At 56.5% G+C, this 17,613-nt stretch overlaps 6 protein-coding genes across 6 annotated transcripts; 4 read left to right on the plus strand and 2 right to left on the minus strand.

Annotated features, from left to right (window-relative positions):
* Positions 1-239: 239 nt before the first annotated feature.
* Positions 240-5,906, minus strand: BJX68DRAFT_266351 (glycoside hydrolase family 18 protein; the record flags this gene model as incomplete). The annotated part of the gene is made up of 5 exons (XM_071045485.1): positions 240-2,141; positions 2,526-2,945; positions 3,014-5,159; positions 5,229-5,388; positions 5,441-5,906. The coding sequence occupies 5 exons, from the start codon at positions 5,904-5,906 to the stop codon at positions 240-242; spliced, it is 5,094 nt and encodes a 1,697-aa protein (XP_070899885.1).
* A 139-nt stretch (positions 5,907-6,045) lies between these two features.
* On the plus strand, positions 6,046-10,268 carry BJX68DRAFT_266352 (pectin lyase-like protein; the record flags this gene model as incomplete). Its single annotated transcript, XM_071045486.1, has 9 exons — positions 6,046-6,253; positions 6,321-6,496; positions 6,553-6,644; positions 6,700-6,868; positions 6,944-7,011; positions 7,085-7,232; positions 7,294-8,062; positions 8,119-8,628; positions 8,695-10,268. 9 exons carry the CDS (start codon positions 6,046-6,048, stop codon positions 10,266-10,268), a joined length of 3,714 nt encoding a protein of 1,237 aa, XP_070899886.1.
* A 339-nt stretch (positions 10,269-10,607) lies between these two features.
* Positions 10,608-11,517, minus strand: BJX68DRAFT_266353 (uncharacterized protein; the record flags this gene model as incomplete). Its single annotated transcript, XM_071045487.1, has 2 exons — positions 10,608-10,877; positions 10,954-11,517. The coding sequence occupies 2 exons, from the start codon at positions 11,515-11,517 to the stop codon at positions 10,608-10,610; spliced, it is 834 nt and encodes a 277-aa protein (XP_070899887.1).
* Positions 11,518-11,831: 314 nt separating this feature from the next.
* BJX68DRAFT_266354 (aminotransferase class I/II-fold pyridoxal phosphate-dependent enzyme) lies at positions 11,832-13,401 on the plus strand (the record flags this gene model as incomplete). The annotated part of the gene is made up of 4 exons (XM_071045488.1): positions 11,832-11,905; positions 11,985-12,742; positions 12,801-12,943; positions 13,018-13,401. 4 exons carry the CDS (start codon positions 11,832-11,834, stop codon positions 13,399-13,401), a joined length of 1,359 nt encoding a protein of 452 aa, XP_070899888.1.
* A 630-nt stretch (positions 13,402-14,031) lies between these two features.
* On the plus strand, positions 14,032-15,901 carry BJX68DRAFT_266355 (cytochrome P450; the record flags this gene model as incomplete). Its single annotated transcript, XM_071045489.1, has 5 exons — positions 14,032-14,112; positions 14,175-14,334; positions 14,414-14,473; positions 14,527-15,141; positions 15,213-15,901. The coding sequence occupies 5 exons, from the start codon at positions 14,032-14,034 to the stop codon at positions 15,899-15,901; spliced, it is 1,605 nt and encodes a 534-aa protein (XP_070899889.1).
* Positions 15,902-16,254: 353 nt separating this feature from the next.
* Positions 16,255-16,764, plus strand: BJX68DRAFT_266356 (uncharacterized protein; the record flags this gene model as incomplete). Its single annotated transcript, XM_071045490.1, has 1 exon — positions 16,255-16,764. The coding sequence occupies one exon, from the start codon at positions 16,255-16,257 to the stop codon at positions 16,762-16,764; it is 510 nt and encodes a 169-aa protein (XP_070899890.1).
* Between the last annotated feature and the right edge of the window lie 849 nt (positions 16,765-17,613).

Genomic DNA, 17,613 nt, shown 5'->3' on the forward strand with positions numbered 1-17,613 from the left:
CCCAACTTTTGTTTTCTTTTTCTACGCCTTTAGTTTAATTTGAGAATCATCGAGTGTTGAAACTATGGAAAGAATATGTGGGGTTGATTTGGCGTACTTGCTTACCTTGTAGGATACCTTTCGTCATTTTAATGATCCCAAAAAGTAAAGTATATATCTGTCAACAAGCAGAACAATCAATACCATTCGTCTCTTTAACTACACACCTATTTATACATACCACTTGTGGATAAACCAATCTACCGCGCCCCCTCATAGTCGTCACCCTCCTCGAGCGGAAAACTCTTCCAACGCGACTCCCATTTCCCTGACCCAGGCCAAAGCGCATCAACCGCTTCCCTTAGCTTACGCGGTAGCCCTCGCCTGGGATTGGGACCGTCTCCTTCCATCAGCCGGTGCTCGACCTCTAACTCGTACGCACCCTTGGCAATTCTCTTGATCTGCAGTGGCTCGAAGGCGTCAAACACCGGCCGCGCCACCAGGAAGGTCTGCCCGACGGTCATGGGAAGATACGCCTCGGGCATGCTGAAGACTTCGGAGCCAAAGGGGCGGACGGTGAGATTACGAAGGGCCTTGCTGGACTGGTTCTTGAAGATCAGGTTCCAGATGCTTTGGGCGAGGTCGCTATCTGTTGCGGCGTTGATGAGGATTTCCCGGAGCTCGATGGCATCGGGGCGATGATTCTGATATATTGAAGGGGTGCGGTTGTCGTAGTGGAGGTCTAGAAGGAGAGAGCGGAGACTGCTGAAGGATCCAATGGCTTTGTACATGGCGCATTCGTCTCTGTCGCCCTTGGTGCGTTTAAGCGGAAGTCGAAGCTCGCGAAGCAGCGGGGTACACTCTTCGATCCGTCGGACATCCGCAGGTGTCATTGCCGGGTACTTGAAGTAGTTGTCAATCACTCGTCCCCCACGGCTTCTTGTTGTGGACTCAATCAGGAGGCCCTCGAGCGAGGGCCCGTGGTATTCAAGAATCGAGTGGAGGGTTGCCACATTGCGGACTCCTCGAAGACAAAGGTATTGCAATGGGCGGAAGGCCACAATGGCCTCTACAATGCTTTGGTTATCGACTGAAATGTCTGGTTCCCGGCCTAGATAAGTGTCGAGAGAGATGAAGAGCCGCTGGAGACTTGATAGACGTGGTGCCATTTCCCGTAAGAGATCTGGATGCTCGTAGATATGGAAATCGAGCGACTTGAGCGTTGAGAGGTCAAAGATACTGGTTAAATCCATCAGGATTTCCTCACGAGGACCAGAGCTTGAGATCGTGAGAGATTCTAGCTTGGCCCTCGCTTCTGGGGGAGAAAGCGCCCACTTTTCGTTCCTCATAACTATTTCTTCATATGTACCCCAGCGACTATCCAGGCGAACCTCAAGGTGTCGAAGGTTGCGGCATGCGGCGAGGTGTGACAGGTGTCGGATCATGTAGGCCTTCGGTACCGGCGCAGTAACCTTCTTCTTCGAGTTGGCGGGACACAGTGCTGTACAGCTCCGAAGGCTAGAGAGGCAGTACTCATCCATGCGCGGAAGCGAATCCAGAAGAGGGTTTGTGTTGAGAAATGTCTGCTGATGGAGTGGAGGGTCCATGAGCGGCGTAGCCCCCTGCCAGATGTTCAACGTGCAGCTAGGATGGTATTTGGCAAGTGCTTCGTGTAGAGGCATCGGAAACCGGTTTAATGGCGCATAGTTGAACTGCATCAAGCATTTAAGACGAGATACAAGGGTCGCCACTGGCTGCCAATCCTCTTTCCAGAATGCATCGAAGGCCCAGCGCCATGCATAAGGTTCGAAACGGGATGCCGGAGTGACGCCCAGCAGGAAGTATCCCTCCAGGAAGAAGGGAAGAGCGACCCGTGGAATGTGACCAAATACGTTCGCGCGCATGTCCTTGACAGATTCGGAGATTTTACGGGCGTCGAAACAAACCAAGTCCCGCAGACAGATCAGGTCAAGGGTCCGAGCGTGTTCGAGGTATAGGGCGCCGTAGCCCGAGTCGTGGAATTCCGAAAGAAGCTGTTGTGTGTCGATACCGTTATTTAGCGTGATAGTGAGGTTCTCAAACAGCACTGGTGTTGACGCCTGCAGCAAGATGCGACTGACGCGACGCAGAGTGGCCAGGTCGTTGGTGTCATGTTCCCGAGCCTAGATGCGATGATTAGCCTAGGGAGGGAGTGTACAAGACAGACAGAATACATAGATGCAAATCAGTCGGAGTATCTCCGGCGGTAGACGGTCCATGGCTGCGGATGGTGCAAGATGGTAAGGATCTAGGAGCGGTCGGAACGGGAACGGGTTCTTATATGTCTGCTACTAGTTCAAATGCACGCAGTGTGGTGGCTTCTTGGCCGGAAGGCTTCTGGCCATTCACATCCTTGTGTCACTCCGGCGACTCCAGGTCACCAACACAGACCTCCTCTCCTCCAACAGTGAACACCATCTATTCTCTAACTCTTTATACTTCCTCTGCATCATTGGGAACTCATGATCTATTGGTGACTACACAATGGCAGGGTGCCGCCAATCCACCCTCGCCCAGTTCCACCCCGACAATGTTCGGAGGCTCCCCATGACGGCGGGGCGGAAAGGATGGCTCTGAGGGACCACCGTGTTCCAGTACGTGGCTGTCATCTGAATCGTTTCCGCCACCCACCGCTCTGTCCGATCCGCGTGATATTTGATCATGTGGTTGAACCATTCGTCCCAGGCCGACAGCAGGTCGATTTGGGAATTCGGGTTCCAATCGTTGTATTCTTCCTCGAGGTGGACCAACACTTTGCGCACGTTTCGGACGAGGACTTTGAGGGAGTCCAGCACATCTGGCCGGTTCAAATAGATCCACACTGCTATTGCGGACTTGATCTCACCCAGAATCTGCCCCGGCCTTGCGATGTTGGCGATGAGGAGAGTCCTTCTCGTGTCGTCCATGAGACGATTGTTGGCGAAGATCTGGTTGGGTTGATCAGCCTAAATGCAATAGAACCCAAGGGGAAAAGGGTAACGGATCTGGAACTTACCCTACTCTTCATGCCATTGACAACCTTCTCGAGAAGATAGAAATTATCCTCATTAGTCGACGACCCCAAAGCGTTCATCAGTCGCGCTGCTGGTTCGGCACTTAACAAATCCGCCGAGAACAGAGGAAACCTATTCAAGTCCATGTAATTGTTGTCTTGCAGGATGCCCTCGCCTCCACGGGTTTGCGGAATGAACAATTCACAAGGAATCGGATCAAAGTCGGAGTCCGACCCGTCCACGAGTCTGCCCCAGGTAGCGTACTGGAGAAACTGCGCGATGATCTGAAGCTCCAGGATATGCTCGGTGTCGTGGTGCCGCCCGGTCTTCATCTCCGGTTTCAGGTCAGGGTTCCCACAGTCGGTGGCAGACATGTAGGATAGAGCATTTCGGAAGATACGTGTGTGTGCACCCCATAGCCCCGCCCGTTTGTAGGGGCGTGGCATGATGGACAGTCCGGTTTGCCAACCTTGCGGGATCCCAGGGCCAGGGGAAGTGTGGCAAAACACGCGGAACACCTTGGCTGCGACACGTTTGTCCAATTCCGAAGTCGAAGTCGAGCCTCTAAACAGGTCATCAGGGTCAGGCAACACGTGTGGGTCATCGCCATCTTCTATTTCTTCCGTCTCGCACAAATCTGGGTCCGCGTCTGGGTCGCAGGGATCGCCCAGGCAGGGCCAGGGAACATCCTCGGTCTCCAGGGTCTCGTTGTAGATCTGCGGTCTGCACCACAGACCGTTCGCTATGAACTCGGCCCCTTTTTCGATGAAAACATAGTGATTGAGCAAGTTGGGTTTCATGACGCCCATTCGGAGATTCTCCACCTCATGCTCGAGCGCGAAATCATCGTCCCAGATATCTCCTATTCTTCTTTGCCGCGCATCTGGAGAGACTTCCTTGATCATCTTGGCCGTTTCAGGTAGTATAAACTCGATCACGTCAGAGCGATACTGCGGAGCCACCTCGACATCATCGCCTTCCACGTTTGGTCCTGGCACATGGTCACAACTGCCGTCCAGCTCGTAGCCATCAAGGACATCCGCGAATCTCTGGATTGAGGGATCTTCGCGAGTCTCCGTTGTGTAGTAGCCATCTTTGCAGCAGAAGACGCGCTTTCCGCCGTATTTTAAGCAATCCCCTGTTTTCTCCATCGCGAGACGCACCGTGCCAGCGGGACAGGTCGAGCTGCAGTATCCCTCAGACTTGCCCTCGGGTGGGGGATCTGTATCGTCGTGCCAGTCACACTCATTCCAGGTCCTGAGAGAGTCGTCTGGGTTATAACACAGCTTCCGGTACGTGGTTTCATAGACTGGCATATTGAGATCCCACTCAATAAACTCACCAAGGCAGCCCCTGGACCCGCTTCCATGGTGGGATTCGCCCAGGATCTCGGTCTTTGTTCTATCCGGCAGGACAGGACAGGTTCCCAGATCGCAGCGAAAAGTCGGTTCCCACTCCACAGTATCATAGAGCTGAGTGCTGTCTTTACCGCGCTCGCAGCAGGCTGTCTGGTACTTTTGGTTGCACCCTTTGCTGTGGGACCCGATCTCAAACATATTGTTAGGGCAACCCGGCTCACACTTGCCGTTATTCCAGGAGTACCAGCCACACTTGGGGATACTTTCATTGGGACAGCAGAGGGTTTGTGTGCTATCGACACATGTGGTGCTATCGAGCATCAGCTCGCCTTTGGCTTCCCCGCCGTCGCTTCGAGGAACCGCAGACCAGCCTTTGGAGCAGGTTTGGCCACATCCAGTCCATCTGCATTGGGGCATGTGGTTTCTGACCGTAATCGTCCCGCTGTCGTCGACTTCCACGAGGTTATGTGGCTTTGGCCGGGGAGGAACAGTCCCTAGGAGGGCCATGGAGTACCGGTGGTCCCAGTTGTCCTGGCTGACGGCCCACACCATGATCCCTCCGAGACAAGTCTCCCCCGCAAAATCAATCTTCATCTCCAGGGTTTCTTCATCGTCATAGGCGGTCCACTGGTCATCCCAGGATAGCAGCTTGACGGCAGCATCTTCGTCGAGCTTCCCGCTGATTCCGCGCTCCGATCGTATATCGTCAAGCTCGTTGTTCAACAATATCCCGGCCTCTGCGCTACACGGACCGGCCTCTGAGGCAGAAAGGAATGTACATCCAGGGTCCCTTTATGCATTCAATCAGTCTCGATGTAGAATTCAGGTCGCCTTTTCTGTCAGAGTTCTCTTGACTTACATGCAGTTAGTGTTCTCCACAGTGAATGCTCGGGAATAAAATGCGAGCCCCAGAATGACTTTGGACGGTGAGATCTTATTTCGCCAGAGCAGATCAAGCGTGCCCCTGATCTCCGTCAAATTGGTGTGCGCGTTGAGGAACGAACCGGTCCACTTGTTTCCTGCCGTCGTAAGTTAGCGGTGCCATCGCCATGCAAGAGGGAGTGTACTAACCTCGATCCCATGTTCCGTGCAGATCGTACGACATGTAGTTGAAGAAGTCCACATGGGGCTCCAGGCCCTTGATGTCGAAGTGCTGCAGGTACCAGTAGGAGGTTGGGATGGTTAGACTGAGCTCGTCTCTGCCATTTGTCGCCTTCAATGCCTTCTTCAGGTTCGCCATGAATTTAGGGAAACTTTCAAAGTCCTCAGGCCGGCCACTACGGTCGACGTCGACAGGATACTCCCAGTCAATATCCACACCGTCGAAGTTATACGTCGACAAGAAGGGAATCAGGGACTTGAAGAACTTTTGCTGGTTCTCCTCTGACCGTGCGAGATCGGAAAACACCGTTGCTGTAGGGCCGGGATCATTGAACGTCCACCCGCCAATTGCAACACTGACCTTGAGGCCCTGCTCGTTCTTCTTCAACGCGGTGAGTCGCTTCATGAGTTCCCCTTCCTGGCTGGTTGTGGGCATGATTTCGAATGTCACTGGATCGACGGTTGCAAAGGCGTAGATCAGATGCGTGTATGGCCGCGTCTCGATCTGCTCGGGGAAGTAGAAGTTACATGGCCGCCGTGACGCCCACCCTTCATAGTACCCAATCACCCGAGTGATGGACTTTTTCCCCGAGCAGGAGGGCCGCTTCACAGTCTTGTCACCGCAGAATTCCTCGGTCGTGCCGCAAAACCCGTACGGGCTGCAGCAGACGTTCAGGGGGCAGGTTGCCCGGTTTGCAAGCCCCGTGCCCCAGCCACCAGGGTCGCAATCCGTGCTAATAACACTCCAGGTTTGGCGAAACGTGAAAGACTACGGAGCCAAAGGTATAACTATCATCCATCCATCGTCGATGCATCTGCGATTTCGTCGCTGACATGTAGTGGCCCGCAGGGGATGGAGTGACCGATGACACCAGAGCGATCAACCTCGCCATCTCTGACGGCGGGCGCTGTGGTGCGAATTGCGGCTCGAGCACCATCAGGCCTGCTTTTGTGTATTTTCCCCCGGGAACGTACCTAGTCAGCTCGTCCATTATCCAGTACTATAATACGGAATTCTACGGAAACGTAAGTCGAAACCCTAGTTGGAGCTTGAGAAGAACATTCTAACATGTTGGTATCAGCCCTTCGAGTGGCCCACGATCTTGGCAGCCTCCAGCTTTGTCGGGCTGGGGGTTATTACCTCCGACGTATACATAAACGACGACACGCAGTGGTGAGAGACTTTGCTCCTATACAATGCCGTACAACGCGTTGATGTCAATGGATAGGTACCTAAATACCAACAACTTTCTACGATCAATCCGGAACTTTAAGATGGACGTCACAAGGACCGACCGGTATGCTTATGTCTGCGGAATTCACTGGCAGGTTGCGCAGGGGACCTCGCTGGAGAATATCGAGTTTTACATGGAGGAGCACCCGGAGACTACCCAGCAGGTGAGGGACAGATCAGTCTATGCACATTGACAGCTCGCAATTCTACAGTAGCTTGACTGACCACTGGTCTGGTAGGGGATCTACATGGAGAACGGTAGTGGTGGCTTTCTGACGAACCTCACCTTCGTCGGCGGCAACTTCGGGTACGCTTGAGCCTGTCCACTGCATCGCTACGCCATACCAGGCCCGTGATGAACTGGCGCTGACATATTACAGGGCATATTTTGGCAACCAGCAGTTCACGACAACCGCCCTGAGTTTTGTGAGGTGCAAAACCGCACTCCAGATCCACTGGGACTGGGCGTGGACTATGCAGGATGTGGTGATTACGAGCTGTACCAATGGTATTGTTATTGTCGGTGGGGTATGTTCGCTGCGTGGTCGAATGAGACGCTTCACAGGGTATATGGCTAATGCTACAGTAGGCCGGTGGCCCTGGAAGCACTGGGCAGTCGGTTGGCTCGCTGATGGTCATCGACGCCATCTTCGCCTTCACGGGAACAGGGATCGTGACGTCGCTATATGCAGAGAACTCGACATCCTTCCTCTTGCAGAATGCGGTGTTCTTGTACGTCGACACGGCAGTACTCGACAATACGCAGGGCCGCACGTTACTCGCCGGCGGCACGCAGGTCAGCGTTGAGTCCTGGGGGTTTGGCAGTGTGGCGGCAACGAGTACAGAGAGTGTTTTTTACAACGGAGAACAAATCCCCTCGATGAACCGAACGGGGCCCGTCTTTGCCACCGACGGGTTTTACCAAAACAATGTCTTCCAGCGCAGGCGGCCGGCGTATACTGACATCGGGATGAGCCAGATCATCGATGTCAAGGAATGGGGTGCCGTGGGTGACGGTGTGACTGATGACGGTCCAGTGCTAAACAGTATCTTGGATAGGGCTGCTAATATGTCGGCGATTGTCTACTTCCCGTTTGGCGTGTACATCATACGGGATACATTGCATGTCCCCGTGGGATCAAGGATCATTGGGCAAGCATGGTCACAGCTCATGGCGAAGGGCCCGAAATTCCAGAACGAGCTTCAGCCAAGGGTGGCAGTGCGTGTTGGAAGACCCGGTGATGTTGGTATTATTGAGATACAGAGTATGATGTTTACTGTGTCTGGGCCGACCGCTGGTGCTATCCTTGTCGAGTGGAATGTCCGGGAATCGACTAAGGGGAGTGCAGCCATGTGGGGTGAGCGACAGTTCTGTCCTACTTTTAGACGCCTTTGTCCAGCTAACCGTGTCCAGATACCCATTTCCGCGTTGGAGGAGCAACAGGCTCACTCTTACGGTCAATCCAATGTCCAAAGGAGTCGGGCACCGTGAAAAACCAATGCAAGGGTGCTTCACTGCTCCTGCACCTCACGCCCCAGTCATCTGCCTACCTCGAGAACATCTGGGCCTGGACAGCCGACCATGATCTCGACATACGCTCGCAAGACCAGATCGACGTGTATGCTGCACGCGGGATTCTCATCGAAAGCCAGGGCCCGACGTGGCTGTACGGCACTTCCTCCGAGCACAACATCCTCTACCAGTACCAGGTCTCTGGCGCAAAGGACCTCTACATGGGGATGATCCAGGCCGAGTCTCCGTACTTCCAGCCGGTGCCGAGGGCGCCGCGCCCGTATACGACTGGGCTCTTCCCGAATGATCCGACGTTTTCCGAGTGCGACGCGGATTCCAGCGATCTGACCTGCCCGGTCTCGTGGGCGTTGAGGATTCTTGATTCGGAATCGGTTTATGTTATGGGAGCAGGTACTTACTTACCCATTTTGCCTGTCTACTACATTTGGTTTTTCTAACAGGCTAACCGGTGTACAGGGATCTACTCCTGGTTCTCCGACTACACTCAGGAATGCGTCGATACCAACGACTGCCAGCGCAGCACAGTGTACATCGCCGATGCAACAGATACCTGGCTGCACAACCTTGTAACAAAAGGCGTGATTGAAATGGTGACTCCGAAGGGCGAAGAGCCAACCCTTGCAGCAAACAACGTCAACGGCTTCATGTCGTCCATCCTTGCCTGGATCCGCGAGGGGACGATCGGCTCTAGCAAGTTCCCGGGCTTTTTGCTGCACTACCCGGAGGAGCTGGCGAACCTGGACTTGACGCCGACCTGCAAGACTGCTCTGAGCCAGAGGATCTTGTGCACGAATGACCTGATTGAGTTTCAGACGCCCATGGTGGGCAAGAAATACGACGTCGTTACCCTTTATGAGCTGGCGTGCGACGAGGAGTGTGGGGAGAGTCTTCGACGCTGGTACGAGGACGTGAGTGCAAACTGCGGGGATCAGAGGATTGGTCGCGCCGTGCCGACCCTATGGGGCGGATATATATGGGCTGGGTATAACTTGACGTGCTTGATAGACCCGGAGACGGAGGCCCACTGTCCAAGTTTGATGGCGACCTTTGAAACAGTCCCGAACGCACAGTCGATGCCGACCGAGGAGTTATGCAGCTACTGCTTCACCAACTCGCTCCAGATGAGGCAGGCGAGTCCGTACGGTTTGTACACGGAGCAGGACCAGCGGGACCTCCAGCTCGTACACGAGACCTGCGGCCTGACCGGGCCCACGGATCTACATCCTCCGCTATTCCTCGACCCCCCCGCCTCGCCTGCAATCTGCAGCTCCGGCATCACGCATACAATCGCAAGCGGGGAAACCTGCGATTCGATCGCGCTGCAGTACGGAGTCGCCTCGGCAACCATCCACAGCACAAACGCGGACCTGATCTACAGCTGCGCGGAGCTCATCGAGGACCGCGAGATATGCATCCCACTCGGCTGCGACAGGACATATGTAATCCAAGACGGAGACTCCTGCTACTCCATCGACGTCGACCAACAGGTCACCGTCGGGACGGTCCAGGAGTACAACCTCTGGATCGACACGTACTGCATGAACCTGCACCACGTCCGCGAAGTGCTAGGCAGCGTCATCTGCCTCACACCGCAAGGCGGCACGCACAACTCGACCTCCGACGAGACCTCCTCCGGCAGCTCGGGCAGCGGAGCCGGCAACAAGCAGGGCGGCGGCTACGGGACGCACGTCGTCTGGCCACCGGAGGGGACGATTCTCGCCGAGGGGACGACAAAGTGGTGCATGAGGTTCCATACCGCGGCGGAGGGCGATCGGTGCTCGGTCATCATGATCCAGAACGCGATCCCCGCGAGCTTGCTGCTCGAGGTCAACCCTTCGCTGTCGCGGACGGACTGCGATGCGAGTTTGGTGGAGGGCCTGACGTACTGTGTCGCGCCGCATATCCACTGGGATGACCCGGATTTGGAGAGAGATGTGAGTCAGTCGTCGATTGGGCCGGAGTATGAGTGGTATGATCCTTTGGGGTTTGACGTTGCAGAGCGTGAGAGTGAGAATGGGGGTGACGAGTAGATTAGATCAGAGACCTTTTAACGGAGGGTCTGGGTTGCATCCACACTGCTACTGACTTATTTGATATTGAGTCATGTAGCCAAGAATACGTATCCCATCCTGCTGCAAACGTCTAATGGGCTTGATGGACCACCGACTAGAAGTAGCACCTTTCAAGCACGCATGGTATGTTTACCTGCCCGACGTTTCTGTAATGAGGAACACTATTCGTGGCCGCCAGACAGGCATCTCAGCGATTTGCTGTCCTCTATAACACTACGCTCCTGTGGTACGGTCAATAGCAGAACAACAGCTCATACTGCTTCAAACAAGGCCTGTCAGCGAACCCCAAGTCAACACTCAATCTGCGCCCCTCAACATGCCAACCACAGCCGACAGATCCTCGGCGCCCTTTCCGGCCTCAACCCGTTCGCCTAAAAGCCCCTGCAGCCCACGCAGCAACCTCGACGAAACCCCGCAGTCCCCCGCAACGTCAACCACGCCAGATACGACGCTGAACGCCGTCCCGACAGAGATCCCATCTTCCCCGACGCCGTGGAACCCATCCCGGTCCTGCCGGACCAACCGCGGCCCAAACTCCTGAAAACCTAGCAACTGCGGCAGCAGGACCTGCGCCATGAAATCCACTCCACCCAAGCGATCCGCGGATGGCGCAAGAGCCAGCGCCTGGAGAAACGCCGCATACACCCCCGCAACCAGCGCAAGCGACGCGCTCTCCATGCGCGCGACCTGCGGCAGGTCCGTGGAGACCCAGATCGTCCTGTCCCCCCTCCCCGAGCGTCTCGCAGATGGCCCGGTGCCGGTCGAAGAGCGCACGCGGCCCGCCGTAGAAGACGGTTGCGTCGTGCGTCTTCACCTTCGAGGGCGCCGAGATGATGCACCCGTGCAGGTACCCCGCGCCGCCGAGCGAGCCGGTGACCAGGTCCGCGGTTTCGGTGATTCCTGTCGGGCTGCTGCTCGTGTAGTTTATCACAGTGCGGTGTTCGAGTGTCGGGAGGGTGCGGAGGACGGCGAGGACGGCGGCGTCGGAGACCAGGCTGATGATGATGACTGCGGGCCCGGTGGCGGACTGGACGCAGCGTGCTGGCGAGGCTGCGACTGTGGCGCCTCTTGCGACCAGTGGGTCTGCCTTGCTGGGCGTGCGGTTCCAGATGGTGACGGGGTACCCTGCGTCGAGGAAGGCGTGGGCAAGCGCGGAGCCCATGTGCCCAAGGCCGAGGATCGAGATGTGCTGAACTGGAGGGGCCATCGTCACGCGGTGTTGCGGCGGACTCGCGAGGGATAAACAAGGCAGCCCTATTGATTGGCAACCGAGATGCCAATAGATTTCCGATGTAGATAAATGAACAGCCGCCTGTGACGTGTCGAGGAGTAGGCACACGGGGAGTAAGGAGGGTAAGCAAGGGTTATTGGATGTCTCCTTGTGATCTGATCTGATGGCGACATGTCAGTTGCCCTCATGCGCTGTATCAACTGCGCCATTTTCCCAGCACCGGGCATTGCGGTATTGACCCCCCCCCCCACCCAGTGGGCGTTTCATCCCTGGTGGCGCGTCGAGATCCGATGACGAGCCAGGGCGGGTTGACACGCTGTGAAGAGCAGGCAGTCGCCAACCCTATCCAGTACCTTTTCTGCTTGTAAAATCCCGGCCTTTCTGAAAGCAGGAGAACCCATTCCAAGAGTTTACAACTCCCTCGAAACATGAGTAAAAAACAGCCTCTTCGAGCAACGCATCCAGGATGCGCTCGGAGCCCGGCGCCGCGAGAAAACCCTCCTGACCCCCCCAACCCCAGCACCGCCCGACACGATCGACTTCGCCTCCAACGACATCCTCTCCCTCTCCTCCTCGGGCGCCCTAACAAAGGCCTTCCTGCGCGAGCTCGCCCAAAACCCGGACTTCGCCATCGCCAGCCCGGGGGGCCGCGTCGGCGGCGGGCCCAGCGCGTACCTCACCCAGCACGAGGAGCACATCGCCGCCGTGCACGGGGCCGAGTCCGCGACGTACTTCACCTCGGGCTACGACGCTAACGTCGCCGTGTGGACGGCCCTCCCGGCGCCGGGCGACGTGATCGTGCACGACGCGGCCGTCCACGCCAGCACGTACGACGGCATGCGGGCGAGCCGCGCGGCGCGCAGCGCGCGGATCGCCTTCGCGCACAACGACTGCGACTCGTTCCGCGAGAGCCTGGAGGCGGCAAAGGCGCGGTTCCCGGAGATCGCGGCGGGGCGCAGGCTCGTCTTAGTCGCCGTCGAATCGTTCTACAGTATTGCCGGCGACGTCGTCCCGATTCACCGGCTGCTCCTCACGGTCGGGGAGGTGCTTCCGCGCGGGAACTTCGTGTTTGTTATCGACGAGGCGCACTCGAATGGGCTGTTAGGTCCCGGCGGTGCGGGCTTCGTCTCGTTTTGGGGGCTCGAGGCCGAGATGGCGGTGCGCGTGCATACGTTTGGTAAAGCGCCGGGGGTGACGGGGGGTAGGTGCTCTTTATCGTTGCCTTTTCCTTCCTCTTCCCACGCTAATATACCCGACAGCCGCCGTGCTGGCCAGCAAGAATGTCAAGGCAATGCTGCTGAGCTCGGCCCGCAACCTGATCTTCAGCACGGGGCCGACATTCCCCGTCCTGGCGGCGCTGAAGGCAAGCTACGGGCTGATCACGAGCCAGGAAGGCGACCGGGTCTGTTGTACCTATTGCCCGTGCATCCGACCCTCCATGTATAACAGGAGACTAACAAAGACCACCTCTCTCAGCGCCGTGAATCTCTGCAGCGAAACATCGCCCACTTCTACCGCCACCTCGACGCCCACCCGCAATGGAGCGAGGCACACAGGTCAGGCACCCTGCGCGTGCCCCTCCTCCGCGACTGGGAGATCCGGCCCTTCCAGACGCCCATCGTGACGCTGTACACCCAGGACGGGGCCAGCACGTCTCTGGCCGGTGCGCTCGGCGGACAGAAATACCGCGTCCAGCAGGGCGGATACCCGTTTGTGGCGAGGGGGTCGGAGGGGATCCGGGTTATGATACACGCGGGGAATACGGAGGGGGAGGTCGAGGGGTTGGTGGAGGCAATTATGCAATGGTTTGCTGGCTGTCTCAAGGCTGCAGATGGAAGCTCGCGCGGGTGTAAGCTTTAGCTATTCTGGCGCTTTCCGAGCCCCGTGGATTATACGGTGCGCACTGTTTAGCAGGGGCGCCGTGGCCAACGAGCTCAAGGCCTTGCGGTAGTCATAAGCTGTCTTCACCAACCTCGTATCTGCAAGCATGTCCTACCGAAGCAGTTGATCCTATGTCATTGACTCTTCAATCCGTCATACTCCTCAAAGAACACCATATTGGCCACTCCGGGGCATAGGCTTGCAAGGGGGCCGCTGTGGATCGTCCGGATGTATCTAACCAGGCATAGCCCCAAAGGCCCCCGTCGGGGGAGATCGCACTTTCAATACAATGCGGCAAGGCCCGATGTTGCGGCGCTTTTCCCAGGCCCGCCCCTTGCATAGCTGCTGAAGCAATGCATCGACGCCAGCAACGCCACGCCGCTGGATCCTGTTTCCTCACACCCCCCTGCTTGATGATGTATGCGTGGCATGATGAGATGGGAGAGAAGATCACCCGAGTCCGAAAATTTCCTTTAATCGCCGGGTCCTGACTACCACTCCCTGGGTGATACCTTAGCACCCCCGTTGAGAGCAAGAGAAGGATCCCACATTTTGAAGAGCTTGCTTGTCCTGTCCTATCCGAAACGCACGGAAGAAGAACCCTCCATGATGCCTCTTCATCAGTTCCCAGCCATAGCAGCTCTAGTGCCAAAGGTGCATCTCCTCACAGTTGCTGGGCTCCTTCTTGTTGTAAGCACACCGTCCCCCCCCACCTCCCAATCGCGACTTCTCCCCTGACACGCAATGTCCAGGTCATCGCGTATGTAATCTACCAGGTGTACTTCAACCCCCTGGCCAAATACCCCGGGCCGATCGTCGCGAGGTTCATCAAGATGGAGGTCTTGCACCGGACGCTGAGTCGGTCGAGCGGGGACGTGCATCTGCATATCCTGCGGTGCCACCTCCAGTATGGTAACAGAGCCCCCAGCCTGCCCACTGCGAGGGAATCGCAGAAGAAAGCCAAACTGACTGGTCCGTCTCATGCAATAAGGCCCGATTGTGCGGTACGGGCCTAACGTGTTGTTGTTCAACAGTGTGGAGGGCCTCAAAGGTGTGGTTTTCTATCAGCGGTTTGCCGCAAAGGCCGCCCTGACACGTCGCCAGATATCTACGTGCATTCGAAGAACATCATCAAGGACGACTGCTATGAGGTGCTCCACATCGGCGCCCGGAGCATTCTCACCGCCACAGATCCGAAAGACCACGGCCGCCGGGCAAAGGCCCTCAGACCCGCGTTCACAAGCGCCGCGATCAGGAAAGTCGAACCCCAGATCCATGAACATGCTATCCGCCTCCTCACGGCCCTCCACGTGGCCAGCGGCGCCCCAGAAAACGAGCCCTGGGGCCGCCCGCTGCTCTTCTCCGACTGGTGCAGCTACGCGACGCTGGATGTAATCACGGACCTCGTCTTCGGGCGCAGCAGCGACCTCCTCGTGCAGCCGGGGCGGAGACACGTCGTGACGGATATCGAAGGGATGCTGCGGCACGCGGCGTTCCTAATGCATGCGCCGCTGGCCCTTCTCGGGCGGCTCGACAAGTGGCTGTTCCGGGATGAGGTCCGCGGGACAAGACGGTACCGCGAGTTGGTCAAGCGGATGATGCGCGAGGCGGGGCCGAATGAGGTGTATAGCGAGCTCGCGGGCTCGCGGGGCCAGGATTGCCGGTCTGCGTCCCTCGACGCAGAAATCTGTTCGGAGGTGGCGCTTTTAGTGGTGGCTGGTAGGCGATTCCCCCGCGAGTGATCTTGATCTATGGCCATTGCAAGGCTGACAAGAGCATACCATGCCCAGGGTCAGACACGATATCCGCTGTTCTCTGCGCCGTCTTCTTCTACCTCGCCACATACCGAACCGCATATGATCGACTCCGCAGCGAGATCCGCGGCGCCTTCCATTCCCTCCACGAGATCCGCAGCGGCCCCGTGCTGCAGAGCTGCACCTACCTCGACGCCTGTTTGAAGGAGGCGATGCGCATCTCGCCGGGCGTCTCCAGCGCCCTATACCGCAAAGTCACCAAAGGCGGCGCGGTCATCGCCGGTCAGCGCGTCCCCGCGGGCTGCAGCGTCGCCACGGGGGTCTACAGCCTGCATCATGATCCGCGCTACTTCCTGCGGCCGGGGGTGTTCGTCCCCGAGCGCTGGCGGCCAGGCGACAAGGGTGAAGGTGCAGGTGAAGGTGAAAGTGGAGGAGTAACAGTAGCAGGTGGTAGCGGCGGTGCTTCGGCCTACGTCCCGTTCTCGCTGGGCTCGCGGGCCTGTCTGGGTCGCGCGCTGGCACTGACGGAGCTGCGGATCCTGACGGCTGCGATCGTCTGGCGCTTTGACTTTCGATTTCCACCGAGCGACGATGCGAGTATTGGGGGTGGGCATCCGCTGGGGCGCGAGGGGAGGACCAGCCCCGTCGAGTTTCAGCTGAGGGATTATATCGTCAGTCACAAGAAGGGCCCGGTGCTTCAACTCCGTCCGCGGAGGTTGTCGTGATGTAGATGTGGAGCATTGTGACTGGCTATCACCCCTGGCAATTGTAGATTAAGACTGAGAGTAGTACGGCTTTTCTCATGAACCCCAACCCTGAGCGCCCTAGTCGGACTTTCCAAGATCCTGTCATATCATCTGGGTTGTCTGATGACCATATGCAACGTCGTACTAGAGCCCCACCTTGCTCAATTCCTTGCAGCAGTGGTGGGGAATAGAGTCCCCAAACTTATCGGCAAGGGGCATGTATGGCCTGGCGAGATATGTAGTCGGGTCGGCGCACAGCGGGGACAAGGGCCATCGCCCTCCCCAACATCGACGTGGTGGTCTCTGGGAACCTCTTTCCCCTATCAACCACAATGGCTTCCTTTCTCCCCGAGCCACTGCGCATGATCCTGACCAACCCCGCAATCCTCGACCTCTCGTCCAACGGCCCCCTCCCCTACGCCCTGCGCCAGCACTTCACCGGCCACCCGCCGCCGCTGCCACCGGACCTCTTGCTGGCGTGCGGATCGGTCCTGATCACAGGCGCGACCGCGGGTGTCGGTCTCGAGGCAGCGCGGCAGATCGCATCATCCCTCAGCCCGCGCGTCCTGTACATCGGGGCGCGGGATCTGGCCAAGGCGGAGGGAGTATCCTGGTACGAGCCTTGGGCGTCCATATTGCTGTCTAGATGGCCAGGTGGCTTGGTGATGGCATTTCTTTATAGTCAGGTTTCACAACGGTTGGAATACCGGGTTCATGGTGATCCCTTGGATGGCTGTTGGCGTCCAGACCATATACAGGGTGTGCGCAATGACAGTTCACACGTTTTGGTGAACATTGCGGAAGAGCCGGCCAGTGGTAGATGGTGGGGCTACAGGTACTAACAGTAAAGAGATCAATTGTGGTCAACCAGACAAACAATGTCTGGGCTTTGTTAACTCACCATGAATGTTTAGAAAACGCTTAGCCGACTAGTCATAAATGGACATAGCAACCTTGTTGTCAAACTTTGCCTTGATTGCCAGGCGGCTAGAGTACGTTTTCATCGTGGATATATATCAACGGCCTTTGCTAGAGATATTGGATGATACAGACTGAATGTTACTGGAACTCTTGGTCTTTTGATTCTTTAATGTCGCATGTGACACTGGAGGACCATTATTATAGCTATAGATCTCCTGTTACTTCCAGTCGAAGTCCTCTTTCTAATTATTGAAAATGTGAGTGTTGATATCCTGACTAGATAAGCTGATATGTGTTGACTAGTGAATAGCTGTTAACAACAGACCTTTAGAGTCTCTATAATGTGTGCCACACAACGCGAGCCTACTCTGCCCCTCGCCTTTTTCATAGCGTGAAAATCTGATTTAGTGGCGCCATTGGAATAACCATGTGCTGATACGTCACGACTTCATAATATTAAGCGGTCATAGACTTGAGATGAGTAGCGCAATGTGCTTCGTACTCAGGGCTATCCCTATCGTAGTATGTGAAACACCCTTCCCAGCAATAAACCAGCTGCGATGGAGGTAGACCTAGCTTAAGAGCCTTCTATGTACAAAGACATCCATGAATATGATTACTCCTGTTCGGTTTATTATACCTAAAAAGTTAGTGTTTTCATCAAGCATATTGCATACGAGTACTTACTGGCTCATGGATTTGCCGCAAGTACTAATAGGGCAGCGGCCATCCACTGGTTCCCCTCCTGGAAGGTAGATAACATCAAAATC

Source organism: Aspergillus pseudodeflectus (genome assembly GCF_044049435.1).
Source record: "Aspergillus pseudodeflectus strain CBS 756.74 chromosome Unknown BJX68scaffold_18, whole genome shotgun sequence".
NCBI lineage: Eukaryota > Fungi > Ascomycota > Eurotiomycetes > Eurotiales > Aspergillaceae > Aspergillus > Aspergillus pseudodeflectus.